Below are 13,692 nucleotides of genomic sequence, written 5' to 3'. Positions count from 1 at the left end.
TACTAAATCTATTCTAGGCCTCTCTTGTTAGTTGTCTAACTGTTTTCGGATATCGTAATGACCTAGTCCTTTGGCAATAGGCTATTCTCGTACTAAGAGGAGAGGTAATATTTGCCCTTGACAATAATAAACGGCGGGATTGCCTAGCTAGTTGTATTAACGCCCTAGATTACTATTGCCCATTCGCGATTGCTAGGCTGCTTTAACTTTGCCCTGCTATACTGTTCAGAGCTTATAATAACTATTGCCGTTAAGATAATACCCATCTGAAACCTAGTCTTATCAAAGTTATAGATATCGGCCTCCTAGATACTATACTTTGCGATTATATTCCGTATAAGTGTAAACCAACCGCAAATAATCTCTGGATCTTTATATTAGGCCCTCTAGTAGTTATATTTCCAATTGAAACGCATAGTAAGCTCTAGGTACCGTTTAACGAAGGTTAAAGCCTAATACGTTCTGATACGTCCTACGTTACGTTCGGCAAGTAGCCGATCGGCTATATCTTCTATACTAGACAAGCGGGGAGGAAATCCTTTAGAATCCAGGTCGAGGATATATTGAATAATGACAGCCTCTTCTAAATCGGTCAATTTCCGCGAGTTGGCTAGAATATCGTATCGTGACTGCTAACCGCGCCGACGGCGGCTGAGCTTCATTAGGTCCATAGAAAAGATCCGAGCTGCAGCTCTAAGACTTAATTTCGGATCATTCTCTAGAGCCTGGAGGGCTAAGATAACTTGGCTTTCGTCGTTTTTCTAAGGCATGTTAGGTTATAGAGGAAGTGGGTGTAGAAGTGAGATGTCGCGTTGGTGTGGTTTAGTGTAACTTTCGCATGTATGTAACTTTCGCTATACACCTACGTTAGTAGTAGCAGACAACCAACATCTAATTGCTGGATGTGATTCAGGATGCTCCAAGGTCTGTGTTGACTCTACGATAGTAAGAGACGTCTTAGAATATGGCTTTGTGTGGTACTGCCTACCTCTCGTTCTTTGTATGCTTCCTACTTATGGCATGAGCCGTTGCCGGTGTTGTGGCCTCTTCAACCCCTTCAAACCCCAGCCCCCCCCCTTCTCTTTCGAGAGGAACAAAGAACTAGGTGATCTCAGAATTATACATAACCCCGCGCTTGCCCCGCGGCCCTGTCACAGGATTGTTGCACAGAACATCTCAACATCGTGACAATGTATGATTCAAGCAAGACTGCAGAAAGCTGCAGGGGCTGTGTTCACGCAGCTGTCCTGAACCAGGGGCGCCTTCAGCTCCAACAGAACTCGAAGATCGATGTCGTTAATAACAGTGCCGACACCACCATGTCCACCATTACGCAGCGCCGGGGTGAACAGGCCACCCAGCAACAGCCTCTCGCCAAACAGATCAGATCCCCGCCGGACAACGAGGAGGACCACCTAGCCGACGGCTGTGTGGTCTCATAGGAATGAAGCTGAGGAATAAAAGCGTTGCAGCCCATGGCGTGCAACGCGGGTGGCAGAAGATGAGACCAGGAATGATCTGGCTGTCATGAGCACAGGCGCAGCAGTCCTTCCAACGTTGCTAACGCTTATTAGCGGATGTGCTCATATGCTCCCACATCAACCATGGCATCTGCATTGTCACTCGCCGCACTATTAAGGAGGCCCCTAACCGGTTTCCCCGATCTCCACTGGGCATCATTTAACACCTAGAGCCCATTACTCGAGTTCTAGAATCACTCGAAGACTTACAAGGTTCAAAGTGACTTTGAACACCTTTCCCCTGTCAACGGGGTAGTCACGTCCATACATAGCGAAGAACTGCTCGCCTCGAAGTTCCAACGCCTTACTGCTCTACAGACTCCCAAACACGAGAACAGTCTCAGTACTTATTAACTTGCTCCACCGCAAGATGCCTTAGCTCCCTTGCCGCGGCGACGTCCCTGGCAGCCTTTGGCGCCGCCAAGTACCCGACCCATCCCGACGACATCATCACCACGACCATTCACTGCCAAGAGCACATCACCCCCACCGTCACTAAAGATTTCATGCTGCGTGACCTGTCAATCATCAAACTCGAGCCCGAATCCGAGTCCGACACCGACACAAGTAGCAAGGCCGAGGCCAAGGATAACCTGCACCAGAGTCAAGAGGTGGGGCACCGAGGACAAGGGCCGAAGGGGCCAACAAAAGCAACTTGCATGTGCCCGCAACCAAGCAATGCTGCTACGGGTGGTGGCATATCGGCGAGCGGGATTTGGCCTGTAGTTGCTAGTGTGGTTGGGCTTGGGGTGGGTTTCTCTGCTTTGTAGTCCTGAGTCAGGAACGAGGAGGAGGATGGCTGGGGCCAACTATCTATATTCATACTTGGTGATGCTTGGAGGGGAGGAGGGGAGATTGGGGGTGGGTGCTTTGGTCGTTGGGGACAGAGAGAAGGCAGAAGCTGCATATGATCAATGGCCTGGACCAGGTCTTGCCCCGCGGTAGTGTTAGCTACTAGTACTTCATGGAAATCACCGGGAGTTCTACAGATCAAACCTAAAAGCAGGGCACTTCTACTTCCATATTTTGTGAGGTCTTCCAGTAATAGTGTGCAAATGCTGCTTAGAAGTCCATGTATCTCGCTCGAGACCGCCTATCAACAAGCTTAACCCGGCGTGACAATGTACCTCGAGGGGGCCTTAGCTATCCAGCTGGATAACCAGGCACTTCAGGCTGCAATGAACAACTCAGGGTCTCTAGCTTTTGAGTGGTTGCCAGCTCATGCTCCTCTTACCGCTGCAGGCGTGTTTGGGTACTGTAACTTCGGCCACACAGCCTGCCGCTGACCGAATGGCATACTGTCTCAAGCGAAAGGTAGCGAATCAGCGAAATATTATAAAGCTTGTTTGCGCGAACTGATCATTACTTGCCGCTATTGGCACGAACGTTGTGTGGTTGTGCCTTGACAAATTTGGGAGGGCGGTAGAGAAATGGCGGACACAAAGACCACACAGGGTTCTTCGTCTTCAACAATGAACGAACAGCGTGTGAGTCCGGCTCTTCTTGCCTTGTTTGTGCCCCGCGAAGTCATTGAAGGGTGGCGATGGGCGCTAACCATATCTCATTCAGAGCCTGCTGTATTATTAAGTACGGCGTGTATAAATACTACATCTATCCGGTCTACGCATTCTTGGGTGTCCCGACCCACTGCTCCCTTTGCTGTGCTTAGTACCTACGGTAACGGTAACAACTTCCCGTTTCTACCAACTACTCGTATTCACAACTCCAGCCGCTTAGCATCATCACACTTCTCACAATGGGCTGGACACCGAACTACACCATTCTAGATGAATTGGCCTGGCCGCACCACAGTTCAGGCGGCACGACGTTCAAATCCCCCCTCGCCCAGTACAATTCTCTTCCTGCCAAGAAAGGAGAGATCACAAGCACAAGCCCGCCCACCGAGTCGTCCTCCACTAACACCAACAACAACCGGAAGGAAGAAGAAGACGAAGCACCCCCTTACGGTGGTGTTGGTGTTACCGTGGAAAGGCCGCCGCCTTATTCCGAGATAGTAGTGGCAGCAGCAGCAGCAAAGACGGCGCCGGAGCCGCCAAGGAAGAGGCTGTGCGACGTGTGTGAGAACAACAACTTCCTTCGTACTCTCCATTACCCGTCCGACATGATCAAGTTCCGCTGGGCCTGTTGAAGAAGACTCTGGGCAGGATCAAGGAGAGGTTAACCGGTTGGCATGACGGCGGAGCAAAGTCTGGAAAGTCTGTATAAGGTAGGCTGGTGGTGCTTTGATAGGACATGTCCCCCGGGGTTGGGTGATAATAGGTAGTAGATGGCCCGTGAAGGGCGGGGCTCGACTGGTGGTTTTTCTATTATTACTAAATACATCATTTTATACATTTCTGATCTTCTAGTTGGTTGCTAGCATGAAGCGTAAGCAAGGGGCTGCCAAATCGAGCCACCACCCTGCAGTGTCAGCGTACATAGATTGAGCAACTCCCTTCATCGTCGACGGTGGTACTGGCCAGTCACACCTCCATACGGTTGCGCACCTCCTGACACTGCCCTACCATTGCTCACTCCCAGCCGCAGCCTCTTCGTTCTGATATCTCATCAGCGCGTTCACCAATAGGCTCAACATCGGGTCATTCCCAGCAACATCCATCTCCTCAACCTCCTCAGACATCTCCACATTCTCATCTGTCTTCCCGGCGTCATTCCCCACCCGCCTGGGCATCACTCATTTCTCCGGCAGCATTTTCCTCCTCCTCCCCCTCAACAACATCGTCGTGCACTTCCCCGCAACAGTCCGTCCTCAGCGCCCAGGCAAGTCGGTGGGCGAACGTGGGGCCGGGATCGGTGGGGATCTCCCAGCAGTGGATGTCAAGCCCCGGGTTGCCCGAGGCCGAGGGGGGCGGCTGCCTGGCCGGGTGATCAAACATGTCGAGGAAGGCGCCCTGAACGTGGGCGACGTATTGGAAGAGCGAGGGGCTTTCTCGGTCGACGAAGAGAAGTCGGACCTGTGTTCTCGGGGGGCAGCAGCAACAGTTAGCCAAGTCAACAACAGGCAGAGAAAGCGACGCTATGAGAAAACAAAAGTAGTAGTACAGTACGTACAGTAAAACCGCCGCCGGATCCTGGAGACGCCTGTTGCGGAGCCTTGCGTCGCTCCTTCTGCGCCATGGCGATGATGACGGCCGCGAGATAAGGGTCCCGATAGCGGTCACTGGGGGCAAGCCGCTTTCCGAGGATGGACATTCGTTCTGCCTCAGCGCCGCTACGCCAAAGCCAATCCTTGGGCCTGAGATGCTGGAACCGCTTCCGCGAGGGCTCGGCGCTGTCGAACAGCGCGAAGCTGATCTTCTTCCGATGAGGAGCGGCGGTGATGATCTCCCTGTCCTCGTATCCATATGGACCAAACGTAGCGCATGGATGCTGGTTAAAGTAGAGTTGAGCGCTGCTCCTATCGCAAACATTGCGGGTTAGCTTTGTGTATATCAACCGATGAGAGATTTGGGCTGAAAGCAAAGCGCATCACGTACAAATACCAGGGGCGAATGTCCCCGAGTTCTGAGACGAGGCGGAGCAGGTCATCGATCAGCTTAATGCGATCCTCGAGATTATCCGCCTCATCTAGGCGGATGGCAAGCCGTCCGGATTCCAAGTCCGATAATTCAGGGCTGCGGTACTCCGTGGGCATGCCCTTGGCACGGCCCCCTTCTCCGTGCGAGTGGAAGCGGCACGGAAGCAGTGACAGTTGCCGGTCGGTCCAGCGCTCGGGACGGACCAACAGCCGCTCACGCGGATGGAGAGCGGCGAGTTGGTTGATTGACAGCGACGGCGGGGCGCAATTGCTGTCGTTATCGCCAGCGGCAGCCCGTAGAGCTTCGCCAGGGGCGTCCATCTCCGATGCTTGTCGTGGAAGAGGCGGGTATTTTTATGTGGAAAGATGTAAAGAGGTAAATTAATTGCTCTTCGCGAAGTCGGATGAGGTTGTGTATTGCGTTCCGTCATTGGATCGAATACCGGGGAGAAAGAGCACCGGGAGCAGTGCGAAAACTCGAGAGGTCAGGCATCAAACCTGCTCAACCCGCCTGTTCACGTGTTTACACGGCCGATTCTTGCGAACAACCTGCCGGGAAAACACATGATCCAAAAGATTTGGAGGACAGGAAAGCTGTTCAGCCGGACCATATACACAGTCAGCTTGCAAGTGGTGGAGACAACGGAAGGAATGTACCAGGTAGACCGTTACGCACCGCTAACACCAGAGCAATTGTATAGAGTGGGAACAATACAGTAGACAAAACCTGCACAGCGAAATCGAGACCATTCAACGTAGTACTTGGAAGTCATAGAAGCATGCTAATTCCTATGCATCACAGAGACACGGAGCGCTACGACGTTCGACAGTAAGCATCAGGACCAGGACAGTGACTTCCTCGCCCAGATTTAGCGATAGGTCACACACCAACAGCCTCGATTCATTGTTTATTTATGGATAAGTATGATCAGGGTCACCGTCATAATAGTGTCGGCCGTATGATGACGAACCAAAAGGTGCCAACGCCATGTGCCGACCGTGACCATCAAAATCGGGTGCCCGAGACCGAGCCACCCTCTCCCCCGAAGCTTCTCTAACACTCTTCCCTCCCAGGCTGCCGCGACTTCATCGTCATAGCACTCCCACGGCCGCGGGAGGACAGAGACATCTTGAACGCGAGCGATTATAGAGCTTCACATCTTCGGAGAGCGGCCGCTCATTGAACCAGAACACCTCGTAACTGCCACCACGTTCGGGTGCGAAGAGCTCAAGACCCCTATCTCCCAACGCTCTCCACAAATTCCGCTCCGCTTCGCTCAGACGGGGCATTGCCTCGCTGGATGAACTGGGCCGGCGTCGCAGACATACCTCCGCGGGGGGAGGTCGCGCTCCATGAGCTCCATGAGTGCAGGTCCCTGGATATTGGGCCAGACGTATTTTCGGAATGGACGTACACAACACGTCCGAGTCGTGGCGGAACGTCGAAAGAAAACGCCTCGGGTATGATTTTGTCTGCCTCCAAGGACTGGAGTTACTGGTCTCCATACCATCCAGCATAGTAGAATGTCCCATTGGCATGTCTGTGGGGAGGAGACTGGCACTGGCGAGAGGGATGTGTGGCATTGGAAGTCTCCTTGAGGGAGCGACCCCGTCGCGGTGCTAGCAAATGGAGAAAGCCATGTTCGGCAAGGTTCTGGATGGCGACGAGGTTTTATACTACCATTCGTACGGCTCCAAGAAAGGACTCATGCTTGCCCTAACGCACCGCATCTTGTCGAAGTACTGACTTTGGGTACAAGCCTATCAGCAACAGGTACAGGACCGATGTCTCTCCCTCATTGAGGACCTCACCGAGTCGGAGCAAGGGCTCCTAGCCGTTGCTCACTCCTCCATGCAGCCCCATACGACATACCCAATGACTGCAAGAATGTATTATGGCGAGCCCGCGGCGGGGATCGCCTACGTCACGCTCCTGCATTGTCCAGCCGGGACGTCTGACGAGACGCCTTTCTCCCCAGATGATTGGGAAGGACTCTTAGCTAGCTGCAGCGATTGGGCAGCACGTAGAACGTGGATTTGGAGAATGGGAGACGCTGCCGTGCCTGGCCGAGATTGACGCCTCTTGACGACCGTATTTAGCGACGGGGGCACGGCGGGCCGCCGACCCATCTAAGATAATGTATCCACGAGGGCGGACATCGCCAACACCCCTTCGTCAAACAGCCCGCCTGACCCCGCGGCGGCGGCACAAGGATAAGCTCCTTGTATGCGCGTTCGAGTATAACCCTCGCGGCACTCATCGACAATCAAGATGGCAGCCGAGGAGCGGGGACAACGAAGTCCCGACGCAACCTACAAGAAAGGATACAGTCTCGAACACAAGCGTGCATGCAAACGAGCCGGCGCCGTCGTGTGGGCCTCCGGGGTGGCCCACCGCCACCGGTGCTGACCGTCTTGCTCCACATACTCCGTGGCTCTGCACAGAAGGCGACAAATCGTCAAGTGTTTGGGACTTCGGGTTGGGGAACATTGCAAAGTTGTATCTCCTGGGCGAAGAGGCGGCCGACGAGAGAGCGCGACACAAGGGGATTCTGGAGGAAGAGGCTGACAGAAATGTGTGCCGGCGGAAAAAAAGGAAGACAGGTGGGAGGCCCTGGCGGCTCGCCTGATATAGCCATGATATGAATTCAGCTGAGTGCGACGGTGGCGGTTAACTGACGTCGCGAAAGGTCTTTGGTCGTTTTTCTTTGTTATATAATACGAGTATTGACAGAAGTGGTTTAGTCTTGACGTAAGTTGTTCAGCCTTGACATAGTATAGTAATTCTTCCTCTTCCTTGTCCGTGTCGAGAACCAGCTTCATTTTCAGCTTGGTCTTCGCTTGGACGCAGGACTTCTTGCAGTAGCACATGCCACTGGGTACTCGGACATTGTTTTAGGCTGATCCTCTTCTCAGGGCTGGCTTTCATGACAGGCTTAATGTCACTAATGTCTTCACTAGTATGACTGTTACTGAGGAGGCCCGGGCGTTCATCCGATGGCGCTATACATCTACCAGGCAGTTTCAACTGGCTTTGTTACCTGGGCCGGTGGGTATCAGCTGGCCCTTTCCCCCCTCTGAAACCACGGGTGGTGCAGAGCCTCCCTCGCAGTAATCCTCTTCTTGGGGTCCAGCCGCGCCATCTTTTCGATCAGATCTCGGAAATCTGGGTTGACGTAGTGCCACAGCGCAAACGGTTTCCTGGGTCGCTCGGGGTCGAAGTCCGCAGCGACGGCGATCAGACACTCGTGAAAGGGGCTTTCCCGTCCGATATGGTCAAGAAGGCCGCGAAACCCCTCTTCGTCCCCAAAATACGAAATATGCCTCCGCAGGACATGCCACCAAGCGATATCGCCGCTCAGTTCTGCCTCGCCTGCGTGGAGGATCATATCATCGAGCATGACATAGATGGAGACAATGGCAAGCGAGTAGATGTCGGACGAGGTGTTTTGTTTCGCTCGTTCCCAGGACTCGGGACTCTGCCAGAGCTCGTTGCCGCATAGGCATCCCCCGATGCTCGAGCCAGGAGGCAAGAGGACCGAGTCCTCCAGATCGGAAATCCGGACTTGGGTTACTGCCGGATCACCTTCAGACACTTCTTCATAATCAATCAGGATGTTGCTTGGCTTGATGTCTGTTGGACTGTTAGGCTGATTGTTACAAACATCGATATTGAGGTCATCTTACCTGTATGGATAATGTTTGTGTCATGCAACTCAGCGAGGCCAGTAGAGACGCTCTTGAGGATGCTCTTCCTTGCCTTGTCGGATAGAGACCGTTTGGAGAGCCGGAAAAGATCGCTAGCAAGGAAGGCATAAACGAAAATCTCGTGTGGGGAAATGGTATCGACCAGCACCCTCAAGTTTGGATGTGACGACAGCGGTTTCTGCAAGTCTCTCTGATAGCGGATAGCACCTCCTCAATGAGATACAACCGCCCGGAATCTCCACACAGCAATGACCCTGTCGGGAATGGATTGCATTGGTCCCTTGAAACCGACGAAAAGGACGGTGTGTTGAAACCGGCGATCCAACCGGTGGGTCAACGAGTGTTGAAAGAACAGCCGAGGCCGACGCGCAGCGGAAGAGCGAAAGCAGCTCTGAATGAGAACGACGCCTACATTGTTGTATTTCGAAGCCCGAGGTTGAAAACCGGATTGTAAGCTCTGCCCACGTAGGCTGCAGGCGAAACTGCCCTTTGGTGAGAACATGTTAGGTTTACGCGAGTGGCCGTGTAGCGCCACGAAAAACGCGAGATGCTGACCTGGATTGTCCTGGAAGACGTTAGGGGTACCCTAACCCTGCAACCGATTCTCGTCTGGGGACATGAGGATGACACCTCTGCTCGTAAGGCACTCAAAAGGGGATGGGAGTGCTTGAAGCAGGCCTATCTCATTCAAAAGTGGTAAAGGATTACGTAGTGCACTCGATGGTGGCAGTCAGGCACAAGAGAGAGACGATCGCATCATCGGACACTGCTGGCGAAACAGCGAAGTCGACCACATCTATCAAAACAGGTCGGTCTTTCTAGTTCCAAGGGGACAGGGTGATGGCTGGCAAATTAAGCCAGAGCCGAACACAGTGCATGCTCTTAAGTGCAAGGCAAAGCTGCCAGCCATACGAAATGGAACACATCAACTGAAGTCAGGCTCTGGGGACTCACGCGGGCCACTGCACGCCTCGCTGTTATGGGGCTGACCATGTGAGTACCACAGCCATGTCAAAGGAATCGAGTAAGTAACCATCCGATGGAAGGCTGCTTCGAGAAAGCAAATTTGTAACAAGGTAGGAGTGCATCTTTGTTATAGACTTCGAGGGTAGATTCATGTGCATTCAGCTTCTAGAGGCACATGAGGGGGTGCCAACTCTTTACACAGGATCGGAGGAGTCACTGATACAATACGCCTATATAAAGGGATCACCAGCTCCCCGTTCCTTTCTCTTGCTTTGCACTTGCAACATCCCACTTCTCAGGAACTCTGACAACGAAGCGTCCCCGCAGACTCTCTTGCCCCCACGTCACTATTAGTACCTAGGTACCTACACAACCGAGGTAGCTAGGTCGTCCACAAAATATCACCAACCCCGTCCTCCAATGCAAACATCAGCACTTCTTACGAGGTCAAAGCTAGCACACCACTTCAGCACTCTCATCCCTACCATCACAATCCTTCGCATCAACGTGGAAGATTTCATTGTCGCCAAGATGCCTTCCAACGACAAGGACTCCAAGACCACCGCCACTGGCTCCCAGGAGGAACAATCAACAGGCCACATTACCCCTGACACCAGTGGCCCGAGCAGCGAGGAGTCTCAACAGGATGCAGAAACTCAAGGCGTTGGGGGTCACCAGAGCTTTTCGGGATAGAGTAGCCGCTAAGAAGGCATCGGCGTCTGGATCTGATGATGTGAAGGGGAAGGGGAAGGCGAAGTAGGTTCCTTTCCTTGGTACATCTATTGTTTGGGGTTGGGTTGCTTTGGAATTGAAGCTCATGGTGCAAGCAAAAGGATGGAGGGAGAGGGGATTGGTGGAGGAAAGGATGGGGTACCGTAAGAGGACAGCCCGGCTGGTCTGGGCGTGAATCAGGGGTATTGCGTTGATATTACAATGGAAAGTCTTTGACTTCGTTGGTATTGTGAGGTGGCGATCGCTCCTGCTTTGTGGTAACAAGAGGGTTTCATTGTCAATGGAATTTGGCAAGACGTGATGATGGGTTTCTGGTTTTAGGATTTCCCGGTTATTAAGTGCGTTTCTAGGCAGACATGTGCTACCATCATACATGAAGTTCCAGGTTGAATTGCGTTGTTTGTTGATAAAGTATGCCGTGGCTTTGAACAGGCACAGATTTTATCCCGAAGTGATATATACTATGAGAGTCTCCGACCCTATCGGCCTGCCCTTGCAAGATTGATAGCATGCCTTCAAGCCGAAGTGCGAAGGGGAAGTAAAAGAGCTCGTGCCAGCGATGCAAACACGCCCCCATAAGCTTCTTGACCTGATACAAGTCGCTTCGGTCACTCCTTGAGTTCACAAGACCTTGGCCGATGGTATCTGCAATTCCCATTTCTTGACCTTACCTTTGCCTCACCTTGTCTAACGATCACAGATCTCATTCAGCTGGAATGATTAAAAAATGAAATCTGTCAAGGATGAGGTTTTGAAAAGGTTTCCCTAAACCATTCTATGTCTGTATATATATAAGCTCTGCTACCCCCTTTTTCGTTGAGTGTTGTTTGTATATCCCCTGGTACAGCACACAAAACTGTCAGGTGAGGGGAAACGAGAAACAAAAAAAAGGAAAGAAAGAAGAAAGAAAAAAAGAAAAAAAAAGACAAAAAGAAAGCCAGCATCTCCGAACATCCGAAACACGCAGACCGATCCCAATTCAACACCACCAACCAGCTTAGTTTGCCCATACAAAGAACCTGCGGTGCATTCATCATCTGATCTAGCCTGCCTCCCCCTGGATCTGAGTTGTTATCCCCTGGTTCACCCATGTCATTGACACAACAAAAGATGCGGCGTTGTGCGCATGCGTGCGTGTGTTGAACCTGAACAAGAAAACCCAACTCCATCTCGTCTTGCTGACATGCATCGCTATACCAGATACTGACACGGAGGGACACAAGGGGTGGGACGGGGGATGTTGGAGATCTGCCATTCTCTGTCCTGAGTCCTGGCTCTCAAGAGTACTACCCCCCCCACGTCCCCACGTCCCTCCCGGCTTCCCGGAAGCTGGGCTCTCTCTAGCGCCTAGGAGGAGAAGGAGGCGGTGTGGGCACGTTGGGGTCGGGCCGCGGGAGCGGGCCGGGTCTCGGGTTCGGAGGCGGCGTCGGCGGCCGAGGGTTTGGACGGGGTGGGTAGCTGCAAAGGATCTCCGTGCCGGTATATATCTCCGATATCACGGCCATCTTGCTGGCTTTTGGAGATATTTTCTGATGCCTGATTGACTGTTGATTTTGAAGGCCGGCTGGTTGACTGCGTAGTCTGAAAACGTATTTTTGTTGTGTTGTATATATGTGTGACGAAGTGAACTCTGAGTCAAAATGTCTCGGGGTTCACTCAGAAGGGGCTCAAGAGTCGAGGAGTGTTGCTGTGATAGGGCGGGATGGATCTCCTCGGCGCATGCTCTCTTGCTGCTGGGGGGTTTTATATCTTCCTTCCGTCTTACCTCTCTCACCAACATTCACAGGAGCGCATGCACAGGACAAGTACCAACTGGCAGTGCAGTTCGTGAGAGCAGCCAGTCGCCGCCAGTGAGAGTCTGCCTGACAGACGTCACACCAAGACCGTGTCACCCTGCGGCTGCGCAACAGCCCCATCTGTCAGACTAGACAGAGCTGTCATTGCGCTTGTGCGCGCTTGCGCTAGGTGACCACAAGAGCATTGGAGGAGTAGATGCTGAGCACAGTACCATGCGGACACAAAGGACACGGCTATCGCCCGGCTTGTGGCGGCCATGGCTTCGGTATCTCTCTGATTTGTTACACAGGATGTTCTCCATAAATGATGGCGGGGGTGATAGTAGTAACCTAGGGGAGTTGTTGGATTAGCATGAAGGGCGAGCGTCACAGCGGGCAAAGGGGAGCTTCCGAGGATTCGGAGATGACGCCGACGAGGTGGGTGACAGTGTTGGGGGTGCCGGAGCGCGACCGTAACATGGCACAGAAGACAAGCAATGCAAACGCCACCATGCTAGGCCCTAGCATACAAGTCTTGTGTAAGTTGTATGGGGGCTGGGGTTGAGGTTAGGGGGTGGGTGGCGTAATGCGCAGAAGAGTGCATTGCTTTGTGAATACCTGCCTCCTGACAATTTTAGTCTATTGGAATGGTAGAATGACAAATAAAATTAAATATCGCGCTCCTGGAGTAAGCAGGCTATGTAGCAAGCACTGAGCTGGCGGTGATCGTGTATGTTGAACCCCGTTCAGGTTGCACAGAGGCTCAACCTGCTCGGAGAATGGATGGTTCTGTCCCTTCTGTGTAGCCACCTGCTTGCCATTTTGCCGCGGGAGCCGGAGGGTGCCATGGAAATAGAGCACGAATTTCAACCCCACTGACCATGGATGACTGATAGGCGGTCGGAGCAAACGGTTGTCCGGGGCGGCCCGGCGTAATGACGGCTCGGTTCTTTGGAAGCTGTCACCTGACAGCGGAATGGACCCAATCCGAAACCGAGTGCCATTTCGAGGGAGCCAGTAATGTGTTGGCTTGTTAGCCCCCACGAAGTGAGCTGCAGCTGCGTAGCATCGTAGGGCTGACCGCAGGTGGGGGGGTCAAGAGATAGCGCTGCGAGAAGCTCTCTAGTCGCTTCCACCTGATGTCTCGAAGGCCGCTGAAATAACGTGGAACATGGGGCCCGTGTCGATGCATGGATTCGGTCCGAAAGGGGTCATGATGTCTGTAGCAAGGCTAGCTTGAGTCTGCCCGGATGAAGTCAGGCAAATCAGATTTGACCTACTTCGCCTCGGACATAGCAGTGCTGACGGTGGTGCAAGCCGAAGACCAACTGATGAACAATAAACCAAGGGGCAGGTGGCATTCCGTCTCCCTGAGTGGTTGGACCTGCAAAGAGCCATTCCCACAAAGCGTCTCTCAAAAGGTAACTTGGTACCTAGGAGGCTTGGCTCCTGA

At 52.8% G+C, this 13,692-nt stretch overlaps 3 protein-coding genes across 3 annotated transcripts; 1 reads left to right on the top strand and 2 right to left on the bottom strand.

Annotated features, from left to right (window-relative positions):
- Window positions 1–1,177: 1,177 nt before the first annotated feature.
- Window positions 1,178–3,669, top strand: B0T15DRAFT_499580 (uncharacterized protein; the record flags this gene model as incomplete). The annotated part of the gene is made up of 3 exons (XM_062867342.1): window positions 1,178–1,428; window positions 1,929–2,131; window positions 3,250–3,669. Exons 1-3 carry the CDS (start codon window positions 1,191–1,193, stop codon window positions 3,667–3,669), a joined length of 861 nt encoding a protein of 286 aa, XP_062727420.1. The 5' UTR covers window positions 1,178–1,190.
- A 520-nt stretch (window positions 3,670–4,189) lies between these two features.
- Window positions 4,190–5,460, bottom strand: B0T15DRAFT_499579 (uncharacterized protein; the record flags this gene model as incomplete). Its single annotated transcript, XM_062867341.1, has 3 exons — window positions 5,018–5,460; window positions 4,593–4,938; window positions 4,190–4,495 (listed from the first exon to the last, which is right to left on the bottom strand). Exons 1-3 carry the CDS (start codon window positions 5,377–5,379, stop codon window positions 4,190–4,192), a joined length of 1,014 nt encoding a protein of 337 aa, XP_062727419.1. The 5' UTR covers window positions 5,380–5,460.
- Window positions 5,461–7,716: 2,256 nt separating this feature from the next.
- On the bottom strand, window positions 7,717–9,884 carry B0T15DRAFT_565170 (kinase-like domain-containing protein; the record flags this gene model as incomplete). The annotated part of the gene is made up of 3 exons (XM_062870658.1): window positions 7,717–8,692; window positions 8,746–8,813; window positions 9,868–9,884. 3 exons carry the CDS (start codon window positions 9,882–9,884, stop codon window positions 8,115–8,117), a joined length of 663 nt encoding a protein of 220 aa, XP_062727418.1. The 3' UTR covers window positions 7,717–8,114.
- Between the last annotated feature and the right edge of the window lie 3,808 nt (window positions 9,885–13,692).

This window comes from Chaetomium strumarium (assembly GCF_033439665.1).
Source record: "Chaetomium strumarium strain CBS 333.67 chromosome Unknown B0T15scaffold_1, whole genome shotgun sequence".
Taxonomy (NCBI): Eukaryota; Fungi; Ascomycota; class Sordariomycetes; order Sordariales; family Chaetomiaceae; genus Chaetomium; species Chaetomium strumarium.
The sequence above is the reverse complement of the archived record's forward strand: the minus strand, read 5'-3'. Positions and strand labels throughout refer to the sequence as shown.